Source organism: Vicia villosa, linkage group LG1 (genome assembly GCF_029867415.1).
Source record: "Vicia villosa cultivar HV-30 ecotype Madison, WI linkage group LG1, Vvil1.0, whole genome shotgun sequence".
Lineage (NCBI taxonomy): Eukaryota > Viridiplantae > Streptophyta > Magnoliopsida > Fabales > Fabaceae > Vicia > Vicia villosa.
In genome coordinates, this window is record NC_081180.1 from 50,965,859 (window position 1) to 50,990,829 (window position 24,971).

The window sequence follows — 24,971 nt, forward strand, 5'->3', positions numbered from 1 at the left end:
CGCATCCTTTTTGCTAATGACAAAGGGGGAGAAGATATATGTGTATGCTTGTCTCTAACTTTTGCAGCCATAAAGAACTCAAATTTTCTATGAATCAAGGGAGAGCTTTTATCAAGGGGGAGTTATCAAAGTTAGGGGGAGCATTCACATACGAACTTATCATTTATTCTAAGAGATTCAAGCATTTCAACTTTCAATGGTTGTCATCATCAAAAAGGGGGAGATTGTGAAGTTAGGCTTCTCCAAAATTGTGTTTTGATGAAGACAACTTTAAAACTATCAAGACCATGCACATATATAAAAGAAGAAGGAAAAAGATGCATGAATTTGTTCAATCTTTTTTATCAAACTTTCAAGGTATATGAAATTCTTGTCATATACAATCTTAGTGCTCAAAATGAATTAATCATACATATTAAAACTAAGTAAAATATTTTTCAAAATTTCACTTATAAGTAAAATATTTTTTAAAGTTTCACTAAAAAAATATATGTTGCTAATTTATTTTATTTTTTTTTTCTATTAAAAATAATAATTTCTTTCAATAGATTGTGAGATATTTTTTTTTATAAAACTCTTCATATCTTTGTAAGACAATAGATTGGTATTGAAAAACAGTAGATTGCATGTTAAACCAATAGGCCTTTTAATTGATTGGTTGACGTCTCTATTTGTGTTATTTTAAAAAAATATGTTAAACCAATAGATTGACTTTTTTGAAACAATAGATTGCTTTGATTTGAAAACAAAATTAATATTAAACCAATCAATAATTGTCTTGTGGAAGAAAACATATTTTATATAAAGAAAATAGATTGACGTCTAATTATTTTTTTTCGCTGTGAGTAAGCCAAACAATTGGTTTCTTGATGCAAATGATTTTGACCGCCACTGCTTGGAAATTTCGTGAACCAATGCGACGGTTTTGAATAAAACATCTTTATAATTTATTTTCATATTACGTTACGGTTTATCTTTCAAAACTATATACCAACCATTGCCATGTTTTACATAGAGTTTTGTCAACTCTATATATTGTATTTTCAAATTTATTTCTTACTCACCTTTTTCAATCAATTAAATAAAAACTCTCTGCATATTTTTTACAAATAGAAATCTAAGTGATACTTTTGAGTCATATTTTTCATATCATATTCATAAAGTATCTTGAGCACTTAAGAGAGTATATTGTTCTTGAGTTTCATATTTAAAAGAGAAGAAATCCTTCATAGGATTTATATACTACAAATTTATTTATTCAAAAATTCTTGTTTGTATCACATCTTATTTTTCCAGGATTGTTGGAATTAAGATTGTGTGAAGTGTATTCCTTGTTTTCAGGATTGTTGGAAACAAGAAGTTGAAAGTGAGAGGATTGTTCTCATTTCAACTTGATAAATCCAAGAGGATTGTTCTTGGTGGTTTGGGTGTTAGAAGATTGTAGGATAAGTCTTGGGATTAGGCTTGTACAAATATCTAACAATAGTGAAATCTCTTTCGTGTTGAAAGGGGACTGGAGTACTCTCGGATTGTGAGGGGAACCAGTATACATCATTGTGTTCTTTACTTTTCTGCATTTACCGCTTTCACAAATCATAACCAGAAAAGAAAGTAATACATTTCTAAACTCTTGCACCAAACCAGAAAAATAACAATAACTTGTTTCTAAAAACCGATAAACTTTCAAAGTCTTAATTCAACCCCCCTCTTAGGCGCACTCTTAAACTTACAGAACCTAAGTAAGAGACCCCTTCCATTAGGACGGAGCTAAACAAAGATTAAAGGACCTACCTCTTATAATAGTGTAAATTTTATGCAAAGACTCCATTTTATCTGAAAATATGAACACCAATTAAAAAAAAGAATCCATCACAAGGACGACTTCATCCTCACCAAAGATATTTTTCCTCTCTAGACGATCGAATGTGCTCACAATGACAAAAGTATAAATGGAGCGCTACCTCTAAAGGGAAGCTTTCACCTTAGTGGGTCCAAACCCCTCCTCATTGCCAAGACCCCAGTAAATAGTCTCCAGATCCCTCCTTATTATAACCTCTTTAGAAGGGAGATAATCCAGTTGAACAAAATACAAATGAGGTTCACGATGGAAGTGGACCTAGGCCTAGTATTTTTGAAACATATGCATAGTAAGCTTCCATAGTGCAGGGTCTCACCAATACGAAATGCCCTAGGAAGCCGCCCTAGTCTTCAGAAAATGGACTAAACAAAGGAACATGTTGACAAAGTACAATAAGTCTTTGATCCCGAATATTATACCTATATGTATATATTACAATAAAAAGATTGAAGAATAACCGATGAAAACGTTTCCAAGACCTGTACTCGGCCCCAAATTGGAAGATATTTGTAAAAGCTCATAAACCAAGAAGAAGTTATGAAGAGGCAACCTTAAAAAACTTTAGCACCTCCACCTCAAATGCAGTTAGGGGCAACCACAAGTTTATCCGAGTGAACAAGAACTCATAAAAGGGAATGATCATCCTTAAAATTGTTGCATATCCTATTACATTATTCCACTAGAAGAAAATATCAGTCATAAGGGCAATCAATTGTGATTCTAGTCACACTCATGGGCACCGAATCCCTTAAGATAGAAGAGGTCCCCAAATATATTTGAATTCACCCAACTTTTTTTCCTTGCATCATTCGGTTCCACTAACACAACTCCACTTAAGGGTTCTCACTAGCCTTGAAAATTCCAAATGAATTGAGCCAACTAACACCATTTGGTCGAGGCTCCACGCGTTATATGATCATTAATTTAAGCATCATTCGCATCCCGACCATAAGCTTTTTGGTAACTATTGAAGAAATTTTTGGAATCTTCCCTATTCAAATTGGTAACCTCAATCTCCAGAGTCAGCAATGCAGGGAAAAATGAAGCTCTTGTAACTTGTGACTATGCAAACAAAGAGTTAGGTATACGGTCATTGACAACATCCTCATTAGGAAAAATAACATCGAAGGAATAATCACTAGAGGATGCTTCTATATTCGGAGAACCTCTAGAAAGCCTCTCTGAATCAAACTCATGAGATATATGAATAACTGGGGGTGTTCAAAACCAAACCGGCCCAATTGAAAACTATAAAGCCAAACCAAATCAAAATCGCAAAAAACCGCATTTGATTCAGATGTTTTGGGTCATTTTTTAACAGAACCGTGCAGTTCAGTTGGGTTTGCGGTTTGTATTTTGCAAACTGAACCAAACCAAACCACATTATGTTACATAATCTTGCTAACCAATATATATTTCTTTAATTCATTTGAGAAACCAACAAGTATTGTGTGTATATTTTATCATATTCTTTGTATGATATTTATTTTAATTTACATATCAACAAAAATAAATTATTATTCATTTATAAATACTACTTTGATAATATAATTTTTTTCGTATTATTTGTATGATATTTATTTAAGAATGCAATTTCATGTATCTCATTCTTTAGACTTAAGATAGACTTGTAAGACGCAATTTTATGTACCAATTTTTAAATTTATTTTGACAATTATAAACTTTTTTTTTATGTTAATGTATGAATGATAAAACACAAAATTATATTTTTCTCTATGTGTATGTATGACTCAATAATTTTTTTTTACAAAACCGAACCAACCCAAACCGCGTTAGTTTGGTTCAGTTTTATTTTTAAAAGCTAAAACCAAACCGAACCACACATTTTTTTGTCTTGCAATTCAGATGATTTTTAACGTCAAAACGACCCAAACTGTACCGCGAACATCACTAGGAATAAGCTCTTGGGCTGATTGGTTAGTGAGTAGTGACTAAGTGGGAAGAGTGCGAACTAGAAAATACCCGATCAGTGTATTTTGATGCATATTCTTCTACTATAGTACTTAAACATTTCTCTAATTTATTTTATTAATTTTACAATTTTATGTGATTGTTGCATATAGTGTTATGTGATTGTTGTTTGCTTAATTCGATTATCATATATTAGTGTTGATTTAATTCAAATTATATATGTTCTCAATTCTAATCGCACTTAACTCAACTTATTTGTTAAATTGCTTCATCCATAACCATATGCTTAATCCGATAACATGAACATATCTCTTATAGTATCGTTCACACTTGTTGTATTAATTTTATATGCACATTATTCTACTATTGTACTTAGGCATTTCTCTAGTTTGTTTTATTAATTTTACTCAGGGTTCCAAGAAGTCAACATCAAGTGCTAATGAAAAACAAGGAAGTCATACAACATCAACACTAAGAAGGCCAAGTAAGCTGGGTGTTAGGAGGCCATCAACACCTTAGGATGAAAATAAAAAATATAAAGGCAAAGGCACAAAAGAACTGGAATGTAGGTGTGAACAAAACTAAGGCAATGAGAGCAAGGTTTAAAGCTAGAGATATGGTTGATGAATCATTCTTAGGGGATTACACCAGAATCTAAGATTACTATTATATTCATGCACTGTCTAGCATTAAAAGTAGGAAAAAATGAGTGCCTCACATGCACGTTCATGTCATATCAACAAAGGTATGTGAACAAAATTAATTTGACTTCACTGACTTCTATTGATTTGTATTGATATGGTTTGCTGTACATTAGCTACCCAATTAAGACTCAGTCATGGATAATAGTAGTACTCGTTACTGCTTATATACAACTATCTATGTTAGGAGAACAATGAAACAAGCCACATCCGGGTTCTGCCGACTACGACTTGGTGTCCTACTATATTGATTAGGTTCAACACCCAATTCATTCTATATCGTTACACTAAATATGGATGCCCAAATGACCCGATGTTATGTCCTTCAACCCGGGACCATTGGATCCATCCAACGGTACCACGAGACAATTAAAAACCTCCATGTGTGGAAACTAGTTTAGAACTTTGCCATATTAGAATGGTCAAATCCTATCATCGTACTAGATCGATACCAACCAAACACTTAAGGATTATGAGATCGATTAAATAGTTGGACGCACTGATGTTAGCCCATCAATGCTTCTCTCTCTAAAAAAGATTCTAGCACCTTATAATCTTGAGACGGTCTTTTCACAAAAGTACACTTGATCATATGTGACAGGCCCCCACATACCGACAAATAATACTCGACATGATCTCTAACATCAGCCTCATATGTGTCACGCTACTATAAAAAGTGAACTACAAATTAATTTCAAATACATATTATTCTAAATATAAATATTATATTTACGATCATCACTAACTTAATCATCGAAATGTTTGTATGTATATCTTTAATTATTATAAAAAAACACAAATGTCACTGTAATAATTCATCAGTAGGTTTGTTATTATTGCCAATAGTAAGATAAAAATCATATCAAATTACTTATTGTAAGCTAAAAAATTACAAATAAAATACGTTTTTTGTAAAGGATGAAACATAAAATAAAAAATTTGAAAAATTCACCAAATAAAAAAGAGTACTTATGAAACAATGTCACCCATGCCCCACCACTAGCAGTGACACATCACAGACAAAACAAATGGAATAGTCAAAATCTTCCATTCCTCCCACACGGGCATTTGAAATTAATAAAGTACTACTAAAATGTCGCCCCTACGCTCTTTTCAAATTTCAAGCACAAGTAACCATAATTTGGTCCTATAAAAACTCCTTATAGCATATTTTCAAATTTTGGATCCTTGCCCGTTTATAAACACAAACATCGTGTTCGTGACTTTGTTGGTACAATTACAAATCAGATGCATCGGCGCAATACAAAAACAAAATAATAATAATAAAAACTACTAATTCGAAACTGAATAAATAAAATAAAATAAAATAAAATAAAACAAATCAAAATTTGCGGTTTAAATGAACTTTACTCAGTACTCAGTAGTCAATAAACACTGAGAGCAGTCAGCAGTCACTATCAATCAAAGTAGTCTTCATTCAATTCATTACTCGGGTCATATTCGGGTCACAACGACCCGCTTTATAACTCACCTTACCCACTCACTGACACAGTATTTAGAATCACCATCATAGATTGAAAAACGAAAACAGTTTACGAGTTACGACCATGACGGTGACGGTGGCCATGACGATGGAAGAAGACGAAGACGCCGAAATAGAGCACGTTTACGTTGCTCATGAAATTGATCTCGATTACGAATTCGACGCAGCTCGTTTCTTCGATTTCAATCGACCGGAAACTCCCGTTGAAGCTCATCAAGCTGAACTTTGGTTTCAGAATGCCCCAAACTACCCTCCTTCTCGTTAGTTTTCTTCTTTCACTCTCAACATTTTCATTTCTTGGATTATTTTTTTTTATTTGTTGCAAATTGAAATACTGTTTCTCTTGTTTCAGCTTTTGTGGCGAAGTTAGCGGTGAGAGAGGAATTTGATTTAGTTGATGTTAACGACTCAACGAAATCGAGGAATGTTGATTGTATGAGTACTGTGGATGATGATGATAAAGGACTCGGTCCTACTGTTCCTTCTCAGATTGAAATTTCCGACATTGTTAATGGTATGGTGTTTTCTTGTTTTCTTGAATTTACTCTATTGTCCTGTAATGTCACTCGCATTATCACTGTAGTTCGTTGAATCGTGGCTATAATCAACTGTGGATTGATAGTAGATATCCAATTTGGTCATTGAAATTGGAGGAGTCATCTAGTGTTATGCAATCTACATTACCAATATTTGAGACCAATCCCTAAAATAGCAAAATGTTAATCTAATTTGTTCATCTTTATATTGATTTGCTATTAAATACATTATTCACTTTTTTTCAAATTTGCTATTAAATGCATCATTTTGGAACACTGATAATGTGCGGGACTAGATTGATATGGTCCAACTATTTCTGGGACCATATTTGATATATTTTGAGTTGTGTTTGTTTTTGTTAGTATTTTAAAACTGCATTTAAGATGGAAATTGGAAATCACTTTTTTTCTGGGGTCTGGTAGGGTCCCCTCCGTTGGTGCTTTAGTCATGTGATTATTTATATGGAGTGTGTGTTGAGATGTTTCCACGTTTTTGGTGATAAAATGTACCTGCTTTGGATCTGCACAAGTCTTAGCTTTATGTTTTAGTATAATAATCCAACTCAAAGGTTTTGTTCAAGTCCTTGTAAATAACTGCAATAGTGATTTTGTTCTCAGTATAAATGCCGGTTATTTTGAAAGAAATAACCGGTTGTAATTGGTCCAAATGAGCAAAATTACTGAGGCAAGAAATTGGGGAAATTTGTTGTGTCACGGGCTTATATCCTAATACAGTTGTCTTAAACTTTGATGATTTCAGAAATACTTATTTTAGGGTTTAGTTAGAAAGGTCGTGGTCTTGGCTTGTTGATGGTGACTTCTAGTTTATAATTGTTAGATTGGATGCGTTTGGTTGAAAGATATCTTGCTTGATAGCTGGAATTTCATAAAATTATGCTTTGTGACGAGGCCACTGCAATTACCTATGAGAAATAAGTCTGACACGATGATCTATATTCTAACCAGAGGACGGTAGATTTGTGCAGTGGCTTAGCATCTTACAATCCTTATGTGAACCCAATCATCAATTTGTAGTTTCACAACTACAACTTTACCACAATCTATACCTTTCTTTAAACTCAATTTACAGTTGAAGGTGCTCATATTGCAATTGTTTCTTGTACCATGGCCATTTTTAATGTGAACCAGAGTTCCATGATACAAAGATTGGCTCTCCCAAAGGTTTAAGATAGGCAGAATGTATTAGTCCACTTTGCGTTGCACTGAAGTTTAATTTGGTTAGGACTTACGTTGGTGGCAAGGATCAAATTTAAATCGTGTCAAAAACTAATTTTTCCAAAAGCTTAAGGTGTTAAAGTAGATGCACCTAAATTGTTTTATGTCTAACGGACAATGTCATTATACTTTTTCGTATACTTCGACTAGTATATTCTCCCTTTTGCATAACATGTATTTATGTCTTTTCTAGGACATACCTCTGGCAACAAAGCAACCGGTAACAGTTTGATTTCTAATTTTAAACCTGCTGTGCTGAAGGGTTCAACATTAATGAAACCTACAGCTACTCAATTGGCTAGGAAAAATCGTCCAGCTAAAAATGTTGCTTCAAGGTAGTTATTTGAACTTATTCTTTTTTCAGTGTTAAATAGACATTATTATTTTTTGCAGCCCATGTGGTGGGGGTATGCGGTAGTAGAATGCACTCTAAATCCATATTTCTTTTGAAATCTACCATGTTAATGCATTCTGCCACAGTATCTCTGTTTGCTCAATCAGGTGTATTAGTTTAAGAGCTTGGTAACTTTTGTGTGTCTTTTATTCTGAATTCTTTTTGAAGTCATATATTTCTTTAAGTATTACTACATTTGTTCCTTCAATTTTTTCCTGGTGCTGAAAAAGCTGGCTTAATGTTATACTGTCTACTTTTCAATTCTCAGATTTCGGAAGCCACTAACTCAGAATGAAATGAATTTATCTAGCTCCTCTGGAGTAGAAAATCAATCTGCCAAGCGGCAAAAATTAGAGGGTGGTCATTTGTGCAAGGTATGCAAATTTTTCTCTTTCCTCTGAGTTTATAATACTTAAAGAAACTGCACTTATATTTGTCTGCTTGAGGTGTATATTTGAGATTGACCGCAAAGTGGCTGTTTAATGCAGTAATATTTTCTGCATTTTCTTGTCAATAAAAATTATGAATATCTCACACACATATATGGGTTAGGAGACCCCTTTCGATCCAGTTATTTCTTGTTAGGCCTGATCGGAATATTTTGGGTCTGATTGGATTGGCAAAATGGGTCGTTTTATTTTCATCCCTAAATACTTAGGAATTATTTTTAGTTCCCAATGTTTCTGCAGTTCTGTCTTCTGTGGAAGCACTTGACCATGGACCGGGAATTTAAGTGGGGCTTATGTAATATTGCATCATATTTTTTTTAGACAGGCTTGAAATGCTTACTCTATCATCTCTATGACAGGTTTCTGATGTGAAGCAGCAAACTGATTTTGTGCACAAGACACCTATGAGGGTATGAATTATAATGCATATTTCTTAAATCCTGCCTTGGCAAAAGTAGATTGGACAAAGTTTTCAAGTACTTTACTCATATGAAGTAAAAAAGTATATTATTTTTTATTTTCCTAATACAAGACTGTTGTTCCGCGGAAAATTTTCAATGATTAAGGGAACCTATATGGAGTACCTAAACCTTAAATGGGAAGATCAAGAGTGATTCCTATCTTTTAGGGAGAGGGCTTGTTTTTTATGGGGTGTGAAAGGCTTGCCTGATCCGTTTTATTCATTCACCTGTTCTTGCAGGCTGTCACTGTTGAACAAAACTCTGCTTGTTCCAAGCTGAAACTTACTATTCCCAGAGAGCCTGACTTAAAAACAGCACACAGAGCACAAAGGATAAGGTTTGTGGTTTAGCATGTGTAGTGTTTCACTGGAGTTTTGATGTTAAATTTTCATAAAAAGTTTTAATAGACATTAGACATTGAGAAATATTTGTGCTTAACAGACCCAAAGTTGAAGAGGCAGAGCAGACGGCCATGGCTGCCCCCAGGTTCAAAGCGCGTCCATTAAATAGAAGGGTTAGTACATGCTAGATATAATTGCTATTGTTGGTTAATTTTGGTGCATATTGCCATCATGTTCTCTAATCATGTTTGTAATCTAGATTCTCGATGCTCCTTCGTTGCCGCTTCTTAAAAGGAGCACTCCGCGCTTGCCAGAATTTCAAGTAAGAATTGAGTTTTTTTATTCTTGCTATCCGCATCTATATGTATCACAATTTCATTATTATAAAAAGGAAAAGAGCCAAGCTAACAATTAATCAGGAAAACAAAGTTTTTTCAACTAAAATAATATTGAAGCTCAGGTTTTCTATGTCAACTTCTCAGGAGTTTCACTTGAAGACTTTGGAGAGAGCCATGCAACACACATCTGCTACCTCATCTTCACTTCACTGCAATGATTCTGAAAAGGTCAATTTAGTTCATAGAATTTTAAGCAGTAGCATGCCATTCATGTTTGTTTATCTAGTTTAAGTTTATATAGGAGAGATATTACTTTTTATGATTGATTTATATTTTATGGTTACTTTCCTGTTACATGATAGATATGAATAGTCTTTTAGAAACTAAAGTTCTCTGGTTGCAGGGTTGGGACAAGCATACTTCTGTTTCTGCTCTTGAACATAGAATCAAGGATGCCAGAAGGTAACAGATGCCATCATGAAAACTCATTCTAACTTTGACAATATTGAAACTGTGGTGTACTAATTACAGTGTGTTTCTGTAGGCCTACTGCCATGGGTGCCCCAAAGCATGATGGATTGGGTTTTACTCATATTTTTAAAGCTCAGCCTCTTCATAAGAAGGTAATGAGTCATTGCTTACAAATTTTGGTAAGATAACATGGAATATTAATAACATTGCATTTTGAATAGTTCCAATTATGGATGAGTTATAATTATAATATTTCTTATTTTAACCGTGTTTTCTCCATTTAAAATTGTTTATACAATCTTAAACTTCAATGACAAATGTAACAAAGCTTGCATTGCTTATTATCTCATTCATACTAGTTGACAATCAATCTGAGACTTATTAATGCCACGATGTTCTATTCTAGAAAGGTATTCTGATAGGGACTATGGGGTGTCCAATCCCCACATCAAGTAATATGTGATGTTCGATAGAGTATTTAAGTGACTTGGTTCTCCGACATGGTAGCTAGCTTTTAAGGGAGAGAGGGTTTCCCCAAGTGCTTGGCTGTATCGTACCACATGAAAGATTAGTAAAGCAACATAGCATCTAAGTTGGATAATGGTGTGGCTTAAGTGTTTCTTCTTCTTCTTTTGACAATTCAAGGACAAACAAACAAGAAATTTTACATCGACTAATAGCAAAATTTGGTATTCATGCAAGGATGAAAAATATGCTTAAGCCTTAGTTTTACTTTTACTCCCCTGTTGTTTATTTTATCTGCTATGTTTAATTCCAAAATGTTTGACTGCAGATACTATCTAATAAAGAGCATGCTAGTGTTGTACAGACCAACAAGGAGGAAATAACAGTGCCAATGGTGAGGCATATTGTTTCATAGGATTTATCGTCCTATTATATTTCAGACAGAAAATTTTATTGATCATATTGCTACAATTCATTCAGGAATTTGATTTACACACTGAAAAGGGGATTCAGCAGAACCCTCCCATTGAACTATTTAGCAAGGTGAATTTATTCTTTCATTTAGCTACCTTATTTTCTTGATGCAATTTCTTGAATAAATTCTAGTGCCCTACGGTGCAGATTGTGTTTCTGCATCATAAAGGTACTCAGTTTCCAGGCTTCTCAATCATTCTTCTTTCTTGAATGTTAGTTGTCTCTGACCTCGGAAGGCCAACCTAATAACGGATCTCATTTCCAGCTGCCTCAACAATCCAGGATGTGCAGAAAGGTTTAACCTCTATAATTTTGAACTACATGTAATGCTCTGTGGATTATTTTCCATCTCTCTTAGCATTGTATTGAGTCATTTGTTTCTTAGGGCAAGGATTCAAAAGAAAATATTTTAAATTCTTTTCGTCCCAACCAAGAGGTAATATATATTTAAGTATGTTGAAGTGTCTGAACTCTGAAGAACCTGGATTTTGCTGAGCCCTATCCCTCAGCCTGTTCTTTCATATCGTTGTTCTTGTTGTGTTTAATATATTTCTATTCTTTAGTGATGCACAATGTATGATACATTTCATCACCTAGCTTATACCAATGATGCAGGAGAAGGCTTTTACTTTCGGGGCAAAGAAAATTCATCATGGGAATGGTGGTTGCCATAGTCTGTTAAGTGCACGGAGGTACGTACCACTGATGCTACTTTTGGTGTTTAATTTACACATTTGATCGTTGAATCCCCGGTTGCCAAAAGAAAAAGGATTCCTTTTATATTTTTGGCTTACTAACTGAAATGATCCAGGAGCTTGGGAATTCGGTGATAGTAAGGAGTAAATGTGCAGCCAGCTTTTTTATGGGCATCTGACTTCAAGTTTTGCTGCTGATGTATGTGAAGATTGACGGTACATAGTTGAATCTGACAGACAGCCAACTCTTTTCTGATGAGAGATGGTTCTTACTGTAAAAAGAATCTTAGAAAGTTTTAGAAATTAACATGTCCAGGTGCATAGCTTGTGTTTACTAATTATGATCATAGATTCATAATCATTAATTGAAAAAGTAAATCATTACAGGCAAGAGTTGCATTGTCCTTGAGCTTATATTTGGTTTTTTCGAGTTATTTACTTACCCCTGCTTGGCTTAACCATATATTTTAGAATTTTCACATCAAAGTATAAATCATGATATTATTATTTTAGTGATTGAATTGATTAGCGCGGGAAGGATCATTAGGCATTACGAGCAGTCGTGACTGTTTGCTTCTAAACTCTTGAATAGTAGCATGTTAGTGTATATTAGCACTTCCAGAACTGATCAAAATAAATAGATAAGATAGCTATGGTCTACATATAAAGCATTTAAAATAAGATTTGAAACACAAACTACCATTCAAATATAGGTTTCTCAAGCATAATCTGCTCAAGATATAATATAAATCCATGATTGGTCCCACCTTAGAATTATAAGGGCAATATCGGACTACGCTGCTACCCATTCTAGGCTATGGTACTGCTGTTATCATATGGATTATGGAGTGTTGTAGCCATTATTCTTACTATTATCCTTGCTCTCTGAGTTCTTGGTCAGAGCTTTCTTTGTCCAACGCTTAATGTCATAGGCTTTCTTCAAGGGCTTAATGTCACAGGCCTTCTTCAAGGGTTTCTTCTCTCCGCCTTGCTTCCTCTTCGTTATGGCAATAGCAAGATCATTTGGGAACAAAGTGCGCCAATAGAAAGCATGCAGGAGAGTGGATACAAACAAAACAGAAACCATAGTTGATGACATAAATGCAAGTCCAAGAGCAAGACTCTTACTAATGAAGGCAGGGACCTCCTCTGCATACCTGATGGTTGCCACTGAAACAGTTGTCATGGGAAAGGTATAAGCCCACCATGCCACTGAAAACCTGTCCATAAAAATATACAAAGTTAAATTCTGTAGCACCTTGAACCCTAAATCATATATCATTGAACCAAAGTTGTATTATATTTTGATAGAGACAAGATTGTACTTAAAACCAGTGAAAAATTTGATCCGGACAACAAGTGAAATGTAGAGAAACAAGGCGATGAAATAGCAATTTCTGGATATCCCATCAAACTCTCCATAGATACTCTGCCAAGCAAGACAAGCCGCAGAGGGAGCTGCAATAAACATGGAGTACACAGGATGTAGCTCTTTAGGCAACGCCTCACTTGTTGGCAATCTCTGATACAGTGTAACAAACACCACCAGGTAATGTGCAAAACCAACAGCCCAAAAGAATTTGGCAGGTTCTTTCCAACCCACTTTTGATGCTAAAATTGCTCCAACAAAGTTCCCAGATACAGAGAGATGATTAGAGGGGTTTGCAACCTTAGATAGACGCCTTTTGCCTCCAGAAAGCCACTGGCCATAAATTTTGAGTTCAAGGAGAAAATAAGGTACTATGAAAGTGCACCAAATGGCAGGGTGAAGGGTTTGTTTTGGGGCTAATTGAGAGGGTACAGAGATGGCTAAAAACATGCAGACAACCCAAGGGGCAAAGAAGAAGTTGATACGAACTGGATGGAAATACTCTCTTCTGACTGCTTCAAAGTAGAATATGCATTTGAGAATATAAGTGATGGAAACAGCTATTAGCACTGCCAAGGATAACAACCATATTAGAAAACTGATATTCGGTGTAATATGGAGAAACCTTGTGGCAGGACTTGTCGCCAGGTTATGCCATAAAACCGCTTGACTGCTTAGGCCGAGACAGATACCAAAACATCCTATAGGAAACCGAAGGAGAAAGGGCCACAACTCATCTGTGGGGAGAAGGATGTCCTCAGAGTCCTGTGTCAAATGTATGCACAACATTATAATTGATCATTTATACATATTTAGTTCTTATAAAATAACTATATTATTTGAGTTGGTGACCTTGCTTATTATAGTTAATTCCTTTGGTTACAACTGTCTCATGGTTATCAAACTATTCTTTTAAACATCATTTTAAAATACCTTTAATTTTAAACTGTGATTGAGTCTATGGAAAGATATATATCATATATCTAGCTAACATGCATGCATTCATGCAACTTTGAGGTAAAAGTGTGAAACTTAGGTAGCAATGTCTTACCTTGACTTCATCTAACTCAGGTCCTCTGAGAGCTGCAAAGTATCTACCAGCAGGAACACTTGCATTAACAGAATCATCATCCGCACCAGAAGTGCCATTAATCTTCTGAGACTCCAATTCCTTCTCGATTTTTCTTGGCAACAAAGAATTCTGTTTACTGAGAGTGGATTTCGTCTTAAAGATACTGAAATCTCTTTTCTGTCCTTCCAAACCAATCTTATTTGCAGGATTCAAACCTCCTAAGCTGGTTCCACTTCTTGTCAGAGTCTTCCTCTCATCTCTACCTTTTCTTTCTCTGTTCAGAACAGAAAATCCCGTCTCAAGAGAAACTTGTCGGTTAAGTCTTCCATGATTTCTCCTCGGTTCTCGAGGTTTTGTTGTTGTTTTATTCAAGTACTTCTCTTCCCTTTCCTCGTTTCTTATCGTTCCTTCTTCATCTCCTTCTGATAAAACTTCTTCATGTATGTCCATAAAATGAGTTTGGAAAGAATTTGTAGGTTTCTTGTCCATTATTATTTCCTGCTATAGTAATGTATCCTTGAGCCAGCTCAATTTGGGTTACTAGCTTTAATTGTGTTGTTGTTTTTATGTGTGTAATGGGAAGGACACATGCACCTCATGAGAAATGAAAAGAGAAGTTGTGACATGCTTTGGAAGATGAAAATAAGCTAAGCCACTACTTTGAGTGAAAAGTTGGTGTTATGGGACGAACATCTCGTGAGTGAAAATCTGGAAGGTTATTTTTTTTGACTTTGGGTTTGTGGCTTTGTGCCTTGTTGGCGTATAGTTATGGTTAAGAGCAACTTTTTTTTTTTGTTGAAATTTATGGTTAAGAGCAACTTGAAAGCTATAATGGCAGTATTGGTTTTCTCACATTTCTTATTTTCCGTTGCTTACATTCTTCCTTTTGCACCTATTTTATCACGCGTACAAGTGTACAACTACAGTCCATTGAAAGAAGAGAATGAAAAATATAAATTTAAGAAATATAGAATAGAGATTTCATGTATGATATGATATAAATTTAAGAAATAGAGAATAGAGATTGCATGTATGATATAGGATGGAAAATAAGTAAGCGTTATAGAATGGAGACCAGTCGGATAGACCGCATGTGGTATTTATTTTTGACTCGCTCCCTCTATTTGCAAAATCTCTAAATGTGAGACTTAAAAGAGTTTTTTTTTCCTACAATTCATTACCCAATTGAAACTTTGATACATGTTTAACAAATGTTTCAACATTATTTGTTCCAACAACCCCCATTTTAATTTAAGAGATTCCAAAAGTAACGGCAAACTCTTTTATAAAGTAGCACATCAATTAAGATGACGACACACTTGAACTTTAACATAACGAATAAGATCCAAATTTAACCAGAGTGACAGTAGTCTTGAACTCAATCTCTAACATTAGACCTAGATACAATTCTTTCTTATGGTTTATTTTCAAAATGTTTGTGCTATAATGACCATGCACGTCTATCTCAATTTAGTGAACGCTCTAGGAATCTATGCTTGATATTCTATAGGAAGCAACCTTATTTCCACATTCACAAAAATGAGTCTAGCAAGAGTACTATTGTAGATAGGTACTCACATCACTAAGAGTATACATTTTATTTTATTAAGAGTTTCTATTACCTCATCGCGCCGAGAATAGTGTTTAATAACATGTTCATTCTTATATCACTTCACAACTTGTTACTATCCATTAAACTTAATTCTTGGGATCTACGGTCTTCTAGGTAGGATTATCATTATGAGTGATTCATTGATCTAGCGGTAATAGTCTCACCCTTTTGGATGTATTTTCTACTTTCTCTCTAGCCAATTATTTCTTCAAAGAGTTAGCTATGTTTTCATCAATGGGCACATGATCCTCTCCAATATCTCCCTTAAAGAAGAACTCTCTAACATTGTTGTGTTTATAACAAATTTTTCGCCTCTTACCACTATCGTAATGATTCTCAACTTTTACAATAGCCGCGATGCTATTATAATGGATCAAGACAACATGCATAGTTTTTCTCATAAAGGAATCTTTAAAAGCAAGCATCTCAACCTACACGCTTCTTCACTAATGGTTGCAAGAGTTATTATTTATGATTCCTTAGTGGATTGAGAGGAAATCATTTATTTCTAAGAATTACAAGAGACTGCTCATCCGTCTGTGCTAAATAAATAGTCTCTAGTAGTTTTGAAATCATCTAATAAGGTGTTTCGATCAACATCTAATACCCCTTAAGGACAATAGGAAATTGTAGGTAATGTAGTATGAGGTTAGTGCTTTTTTTAGTGTCTCATGACTCTTTCAATAGCAGCATGTCAATGTTCTATATTATTTCCATTGATAAACATGCACAACAATTATACGATGTAGACAATGTGGAGTCTAGTACAATCAGTGACATACTTAAGGATGTCAATGATGCTTGTGTATTGAAATTGTCTTATGATATCACCAAAGTTCTTAAAGAGTTTTACACTTGGATCATATGGGATTCAATGAAGTTTGTAGTCAAAATATTTATATATTTTTTAAAGATTTTCTCATTGTAGTGAGATTGATAAAGAAATTCCCTTATCTGACCTAGTAGTCTTAATACCAAGGCTTACACTCGCTTTTTTAAGGTCTTTCTTATCAAAGTTTTTGGACAACAACCATTTCATGTTATTTATGACATGAATGTTTTAATCAAATATGAACAAATCATCTACATAAAAATAAATGATAGTTCAAATGCCATTTTTTGACTTATAGGAAATACATTTGTCACTTTCATTCACTTTAAACTCATTCAAAATAATCTAATTTTCAAACTTTTCATGACATTTTTTTAGGAACTTGTTTTAGACCATTTGTATATTTATCTAACTTACATACCTTAGTCTCTTTTCCATGAATCATAAAGGCTTATGATTGTTTTATGTAGATGTCTTCTTAAAGGCTTATGATTGTTTCATATAGATGTCTTCTTTCAAATCACCATTTGTAAAAGTAGTAAAAGTAGTGTTAACGCCCATTTTGTGTACCTCTAAGTTATAAATAACATCATATGAAATGAGTACTCTAATAGATTTTATTATTGTAGATGGTGAAAATGTGTCGGAAAAAATATACATCCTTTCATTGTCTAAAACCTGTGGCTAGATCGCGAGCCTTGTACTTCTCAACAATTTCATCATGTATATCTACAACCTATAGGTTTGTAGCAAGGAGGAAATTCTATTAAGTTCCCAATCTTGTTTGATTATATAGAATATATCTTGTCGTTGATGGCATCCTTCCATAAGACAGCGCCTAGAAAAGACACGGCTTCTTACGGGTTTGTAGGATCCTCCTCTATGGTACAAGATGCAAAGTTGAGTCCAAAGTCTTTAGAAATTTTAATTCTTGTTCTTCTTCAGGGTTCTCCTTCTTCTTATACGTTGCTTTTGTTTCTCCTTATCACAGAAAAGTGATTCGATCTAGCGCCCCCACTATTTCTAGATTTAAACAGGAATCTAGTTCCATGAAAGTTAACATCACTTGACTCTATGATAACCTTATCATTCAGGTCATAAAACTTGTACGCTTTGTTATTAATGTATATCCAATGAATATACATTCATAAACTCTACCATCGTGTTTGACTCGTTTTGGATTAAGGATCCTAACAAAAGCCATATAACCCATTGTTCAAAGATAAGACAAGTTAGATTGTCTTTTATGAAATATTTCATATGGAGAGATATTACTTAGATTTCAAAACTATATTCAACACATAAAAGACAATTAATAATATTTTTCCCCCACTCATGAGAAATAGCACCATAATTTAACATAATAGAAATCGTTAATTCAGTTAAGATTATATTTCTTTCTTCAGTTTTACCATTTATTTTAGGAGATTATGGAACATAAGCTTCACGTATAACTTCATGCAATTTATAAAACTCATTAAACATGTTAGATTCATACTTTGTGTATATAACCCTATGAAACCTCTTGATTTTTCTACTGAATTAATGTTCTATTTCATTAAAAAATAAAATGTCTTAAAGCATGTTAAGAGCACCACTTTTATTTTTCATGAGGCATACATAAATATAGTCATAAGAATTTTTCTTTACCCACCTCCCTATGGGGTCACCCCCAGCGAAAAACCCAGTTTACCCCTGCTTCGGAAATGAACTTCTGAAATAATTTTTTTTGAAAATTTTTCTCAGACTTCGGAAGTTCATCTCCGAAAACACCAAATGGGGGGTGTTTTCGGAGATGAACTTCCGAAAACACCTTTTTTCAGATTTTTGGGGGTTTCGGAAATGAACTTCCGAATTATGCAGAAACTGTGTTTTTTTTTTTTATGATTTTGGAAACAGCCTCGTATTTTTAATTAAAGAAAGACAAATAAAATAAGCGATATATACACAGAAAATACTAATATACTAATATGATAAGAATAGTGATATATACAAACTGATCCGATCCAAATCCAAATAATAATAGTATACGAAAGATACAATCCGAAAACAAAAAAAAATAAACCCGACCACTACTGGGTATGCCTAACCCTCTCACCTTGGGCCCTCCTCTGTTGCCTGTATGCCGTCGCACGGCCCGCATCAGTGACGATCATCTCCATCACGGCGACTGCCTCTGGACCGCCCTGATGAACGACACCTCGATCCAACGCGTCCCGCCCAAGCATCTCTATCCGCTGGCAGATCGGCAAGAGATCAATGACGTGGTCATCCTCGGCCTGCTGGTTCTCCAGGATCTCCTCGTGTGCTGGCATAGGAGCGCCGGGAGCGTCGGGTGTCAACAGAGGATGTGACACCAGATAGAACCATGTGACGTACACCTCCACACTGTGCCAGTCCTGGGTGACCCGCATGCGACGGTACTCCTCCGGTACCACATGATGCTCCCAATCCTCAAACATGGCAGTGAGCTGCACTCTGGTCACTGTGTCGGGAGCAGCCTCAAAGGGTGACCTGGGTATCATCTGCACAAATCCGAACTGCCACATGCACCGCTCAGGGAGATACCGGACCATGATGGTAGTCCCGCATGCCAACCAGCCAGAATATAGAGATATGCCGTCAAAGGGGACAATCTGAGTGTAGTCGCTGAACGGCCTCCAGGTGACGTCATCGTGCATCGTGCGGTCCAAGTACCCACGGTATGGTCCCACCGCATTGTTCCCCCTCTGGAGAACGTATCTGGCGGCCCTGGGCATGACGCCAACGTACGCAGGATCGATGTGGAAGCCATGGATGCGGGAGAAGTAGGAGATGATCCAGCTCTGAAACATAAATAAATACGAAACATAAGTAAATACGAAACACAAATACGAAACATAAATAAATACGGAACAATTAAAATGAAACGTACCGTGAGTAGTGTGCAGGATCCGGTCAACTGCCTCGTCCTCCAGTTGGAGGCCTCATTCAGCTTCTGGTATAGGTATGCCAGAGTAGCTGCCCCCCAGTTCCACTGGCGAACGGTGGTCAGGTCCATGAAGTAGCGGAGGTAGGTCACGTCGACGTACCTTGCACTCTTGTCCACAAAGACTGCAGCGCCTACCACATGTATGTACCAGCACCGGAGAGCGTAGCCACGGTGATACTGTGTAAATAGCTCGTCACCCGCCTCCTCAGCCTCAGCCGCCGCGTCCAGGTGGTGCTCGAAATAGCAGCTCAGTGTGGTGAACTGGATATGAGGCCCAGATGTCGTGATGCACTCGTAGTCAGCAGCTTCGGGCTCCATGCCCAAATAGAGGGTCATCCACTGACTGGCTTCGACCCTCTAGATTCGGGAGTGGGCCAACAGCGGACCCCTGATCGGCAGGTGGAGAAGACACTGCACGTCATGCAAGGTGATCGTCATCTCCCCAACCGGCAAGTGGAAAGAAGACGTCTCCTTGTGCCAGCGCTCCACAAAGGTCCCCTGCATGTCGTGGCTGATGGTGGAATACCCCGTCAGGCAGAGCTCCACTGAGTCGTTAAACCACTTAGCAGTCGGTTTAAACAGACTGAAAATCTTCCGGGCGTGGTTCACCATTTTCAACGGCTCTCTCTCCTGTTACAAAAAAACAAATAAAAAAGTATGTTACATAGACCGGTTAAATAGACGGTTAATAAAATATTGAATAAACGTCTAAATTATAAACGGTTAAATAATATAGTCGGGCAAATTATAAAAAAATACCTCTCCCTCCCAGATCCGCCGAGCGACGTGGTCGCGGTAGGATATCAGCACAGAAGTGTCAATGGGCCCTCCCGGGTAGCTGTCCTCCTACTCATCCTCCTCCCCGGGTGGAGGGTCAACATCCGGTATCCCCTCCGCCTCGTGGTATGGCACTGCCACCTCCTCCTCCTCCTCTTCCTCCTCCTCTCGCTGGCGGGAAGAAGATACCCGAGCCAGCCTACTCCTAGATCCAGATGAGGAGGTACCCTCGCCCATCTCCACGGGAACTCGCACACGTTGTCCCCGGCCTTGCCCCTGTCCCTGTGTCGACGCCAGCTGTGCCGCCGCCCGCGTCTAGCCGACGCAGTCTGGATCTCTCTACCCTGTCTGATGCGTGCTGGTTGGTTGCCTGACATGCTCCTGTAAACAGTTGAAATCAATTAATATGCGAGACAACAGAAAAAACTAAAAAAATTGCACTTCTGATACAATTCGGAAGTTCATTTCCGAAACTGGGAATGGAGGTGTTTTCGGAAATGAACTTCCGAAACACCCCTGCGCAGAAGTTCTCTGCAACCTCCAATGGCAGACCCCAAAATCCTAAATCAAACATATGTCTACACATTCTAAACATCCTAAATATCAGTACAAACCTAACCTAATACATTTTTTGCTATTTGTAAACACCCTAATATAAATTTTAATCATAGATCTTAAAATCAAAATGCTTACCGATTGAATAGATTTGAGGACTTTTGAATGTAGTAGAGCAAGTAGATGGAGCCTTTGATGTAGCTTGGAAGTGGTTTGGAGAAAAATCTCTTTGGGGTTGAGTTTGGAAGAAGATTAGGGTAAATGTATTGGGGGAGGGGGGCTGTTTTGCTTAATCTGCAAAACGCGCAGTATTTCGGAAATGAACTTCCGAAATGCTGTTTTCGGAAATAAACTTCCGAAATAAGACAATTTTTTCAAAAAAAAAAGGCGCTTTCGGAGATGCATCTCCGAAAACACCTTTTTCTTACATTTCGGAAATGCATTTCCGAAGTCAGGGGTAGTTTGAGTTTTTCACCAGAGATGGACTAGAAGGTTGGGAGGTAGCCAAAGAAATTTCCTAGTCATAATCATCAATCAAGGTGGTGATATAATAAAGTTTTGTATTTTTAGTTAAAGTTCTATCATGTTCGCATGTATCATAAAGTTTTAAATTTAAAGGTTCAAATTTGTATGACAACTTGTTTATGTGAGTATTTTGTTTTTTTAGCTTGACTATAAAAATAACATTTTTCTAACTCCCTATTAGTTAAATTTAAAATTAATCATGAATTGTTCAATTTTGTTATTATTCGTTTATTTACATGACATAATCTAGCATGCTAGATAGCGAAGTCACACAGCATATAAATTGAAATTTCACTTTTATTCATATCAACGTTAAGTTTAACCATGTCATCGGTGGTATACTTTTTTCCAAAAAAAAATACAATTTTTAGTAATGGTGTACAAGTTTCCCTATAACTTAAGTAAGCTCAACCTTTTTTTTTTTTATAGAAAACAATCTCATTCATTAGATGAAAAAGAGAGAGTACAAACATAAAGAAATAAAATGTGTTAGGGCATTTCCCATCAACACATTGACAACATCACTAATAATTAAGACTAACAAGCTATGGACATTACAAAGCTTTGAGAGAATAGAAACCAAAAGGAAGGTACCAAACCAAAACTTTAATCCAATCAACCAAGCAAAGTTCTTCCACAAGAGACATGTGAGTTTTGGAACTCCAATCTTTAAATCTATCCAACTACGGATCATATCTTTAGCTTTGACACTAGCTTTATCACGCTCAAATCGATTATTCGGGTTCACAATATTGATTAATCTCACCACTTGTGAATGAAACAATTGTTGACTGAAAAGAGGAGTTTGATTTACCACATCCCTAGTAAGATTCTTACTCCAAAACACATTTCCTCCATCCAAGCTTCTTTGAGGCATTTCATCAAATACCTTGAGCACAAACTTAAAACAACCTAAATCTAATAATAACACACCCAACAAAACAAACCAATCAAGAAAAAATAGAACACACAACAAAACAAGTACAATAAAATAAACTATTACATGAAAATACACACATAAAATCCGGGCTTCCTTATCTTCCGGCGGTGGCGGCTCCGGTGGGGTCGTTTTCCATGTCGATACCACTCTAGGCCATTGGTTGGTGGAGGTGATTTTAGAGTTGCAAACAGTTGATGGTTGATGGTGAAGAGGAGGAGGAGCTTGATGGAGGTTGGAGGAAGAAGCATGTATGGATCTAACATGAGTGAGGGTTTCAAAGGAATGAAAAGAGAGGAGGGAAAACTTACAATGGGAGAGAAACCTCTATTGAAGAGGAGATGACCACCATAATGGTGGTGAATAACTTCCATGAAAGAGGAGAAACCCCTACAAGAGGGGAGGTGACACCCATCAAAAGAGGGAAATATAGAAAACCCTAAGTTTAGAGAGAAGGGAGAGCTTCTCTCTCTAACTTTTTTAGTAAGCTCAACCTTATTCAAGAGAAAATTTGAAATAAGATTATTCCAAATTTTTGGATTATGCATGATATCTTTGAGTAATAAGGTCTTTGAAGAGGTGAACTTGAATTCTACGTCTCCAGTTACAACAATATTAGTGGTGTGAGCATGTTTGTCAATGATAACGACAACTTGAAAGTTTACGTAAAAATTCATACCTTCAGTGTTAATTTTATGTGTTATCTTCTAAATTTTGTGGGATGGGTCTCCACAGATTTTTTTTTTTTATAAGTTATCTAGTACTTGAGAGGTAGTGGATGACAACATGTTTTTTTGCACCAGCTTCCTTCTTGTCATATTTCTTTTAGAGCTTCCCAAATATATTTGGTTGTTTTGTAAGCACTCTAATAATCATATAAATCATTAGTTAAACCATTCATAATATATTTTTGTAGATATAATTTGTTTCACACCATAAGAATTATTTTTATCTATTTTATCATTTTCAGTTGGATCAGTTGCTTCGTCCATGAATGGTGTGTCCTTAGTCAAGACACTGCACACATTTTTCATTGTTAAGGAAATATCATATTTTATTGCAAACGCTTGAAATGACTTCCATAAAAAATTTTGTTGTTTTTGATATATATATGGCTAAATACCCTTTTTGGTCCCTTAAGTATACCTCGGGGTCCATTCTGGTCCCTTATCTTTAAAAAGTTCCAAAGTGATCTTTAATTGTTCAAAAAGGTCCACGTTAGTCCTTTCCGTCCATTTTTTCAAACGGCGTCAGTTTTTGCTTGGGTGGCATCTGACGTGGCATGTGACTTGGCACCATTTATCTTCAAGGTTATTAAAATTCTGAAAAACATTCCAAAAAATTTGTGTAAGGCCAGGATTCGAACCCCATTCATTGGATTTACAAACAATAATGACTTACCATTAAACCATTATACAATTGATGTTCATAAATTCAATTATACTAATAATATAAAATGAACTAATTAACATCATCAAGGTTTTCCCCAATTGGATTTCCAGCGCTAATTTTTATTCAGAGAAATTTCTTCATGTCTTTGAAATTTTCCCCAAGGTAGAAACCGAATACAGTGGACACCATCAAGATTTCCCCCAAAATCAAATTTGATTTCCTCTTTTTTCTTCATGTCTTTGAAATTTCTTGATACATGTGTGTTGCTATGCTTATACTGATCCTTTCCCCCATGCCAATTGACACCTATTTTGAGGATTAGGGTTCGGATTTTCGTCATGTTCATACCAATTTTTTCTTCGTTTTGAATTCTTAAATTAACTGTTTCTCGGCCATTTTCGTTTGTGTGGTGGTATTGTTTATGCTTACGAAGACAACATAGAGAGAATATTGAAACGGAAATGGATTGATAGAAGATGTTGTTGGTTACCGTCTATTGTCGAAGAAGAAGGTAAGCGAATCTGGAAAACGGTTGAGCGAAGAAGGTGAAAAGCAAATCTGGAAAATGGTGAACAAAGAAGAAGGTGAGAGTGAAAATCTGGATTATGAAAGTTATTGGTTAGATTGAATTTATGAGATATATTTTGATATTTGAATTCTAGGTTTTGTGACATATGAATGAATTCTGGGTTAGATGAATTCTGGGTTTTGTGATAGATGAATGAATTCTGGGTTTGATGAATTCTGGGTTAGAATGAATGGAATGTATTTAAAATAAGATTCGATAATATCTTATGGTCATGAATATCAAAACAAAAAAATGAAATGCATTTAATTAAATTAGAAGAGCCAATGACAATACAGTATCATTATCTCCCAATATTATTTATAGCTCATTGCAATATTATTTTTCTGGGTTTGTTTTACAAGCTTTAACAATGGAGTTTGTTTTGCTCATAGCTCATTTGATAACAATTTAACTGAATATGATTAGTACAAATGATTTGAAATAATAAACATCAACTGTGAAAAGGTTTAGTGGTAAGTTGTAATTGTTTGCAAACCTAATGACTT

The 24,971-nt window shown here is 35.7% G+C and overlaps 2 protein-coding genes across 3 annotated transcripts; one reads left to right on the forward strand and one right to left on the reverse strand.

Annotated features, from left to right (window-relative positions):
* Nucleotides 1-5,866: 5,866 nt before the first annotated feature.
* On the forward strand, nucleotides 5,867-12,462 carry LOC131637610 (protein TPX2-like). 2 transcript variants are annotated; one of them, XR_009294369.1, is made up of 16 exons: nucleotides 5,867-6,255; nucleotides 6,348-6,509; nucleotides 7,961-8,102; nucleotides 8,430-8,535; nucleotides 8,970-9,020; nucleotides 9,311-9,408; nucleotides 9,513-9,585; nucleotides 9,672-9,734; nucleotides 9,895-9,978; nucleotides 10,154-10,212; nucleotides 10,295-10,373; nucleotides 11,015-11,080; nucleotides 11,167-11,229; nucleotides 11,378-11,483; nucleotides 11,776-11,852; nucleotides 11,972-12,462. XR_009294369.1 is itself a non-coding variant. In XM_058908210.1 (16 exons), exons 1-16 carry the CDS (start codon nucleotides 6,060-6,062, stop codon nucleotides 11,988-11,990), a joined length of 1,416 nt encoding a protein of 471 aa, XP_058764193.1. In that variant the 5' UTR covers nucleotides 5,868-6,059; the 3' UTR covers nucleotides 11,991-12,462. The 2 variants fall into 2 exon arrangements, 1 of the variants encoding a protein (XP_058764193.1); XM_058908210.1 differs by having other exon boundaries at nucleotides 5,868-6,255; nucleotides 11,378-11,455.
* Nucleotides 12,463-12,507: 45 nt separating this feature from the next.
* Nucleotides 12,508-14,981, reverse strand: LOC131637600 (guard cell S-type anion channel SLAC1). The gene is made up of 3 exons (XM_058908200.1): nucleotides 14,276-14,981; nucleotides 13,181-13,989; nucleotides 12,508-13,075 (listed from the first exon to the last, which is right to left on the reverse strand). Exons 1-3 carry the CDS (start codon nucleotides 14,783-14,785, stop codon nucleotides 12,697-12,699), a joined length of 1,698 nt encoding a protein of 565 aa, XP_058764183.1. The 5' UTR covers nucleotides 14,786-14,981; the 3' UTR covers nucleotides 12,508-12,696.
* Nucleotides 14,982-24,971: the final 9,990 nt, after the last annotated feature.

What these genes read in the sequence shown, in the direction of transcription:
- LOC131637610 (XM_058908210.1), top strand. Translation starts at nt 6,060, where the DNA reads ATGACGGTGACGGTGGCCATGACGATGGAAGAAGACGAAGACGCCGAA. An exon ending in GCTAAAAATGTTGCTTCAAG is followed by an intron (nt 8,103 to 8,429) that starts GTAGTTATTTGA and finishes TTCAATTCTCAG; the next exon opens with ATTTCGGAAGCCACTAACTC. An exon ending in CACAGAGCACAAAGGATAAG is followed by an intron (nt 9,409 to 9,512) that starts GTTTGTGGTTTA and finishes TGTGCTTAACAG; the next exon opens with ACCCAAAGTTGAAGAGGCAG.
- LOC131637600 (XM_058908200.1), bottom strand. Translation starts at nt 14,785, where the DNA reads ATGGACAAGAAACCTACAAATTCTTTCCAAACTCATTTTATGGACATA. An exon ending in CTGAGTTAGATGAAGTCAAG is followed by an intron (nt 13,990 to 14,275) that starts GTAAGACATTGC and finishes CATTTGACACAG; the next exon opens with GACTCTGAGGACATCCTTCT. An exon ending in AAATTTTTCACTGGTTTTAA is followed by an intron (nt 13,076 to 13,180) that starts GTACAATCTTGT and finishes TTTTATGGACAG; the next exon opens with GTTTTCAGTGGCATGGTGGG.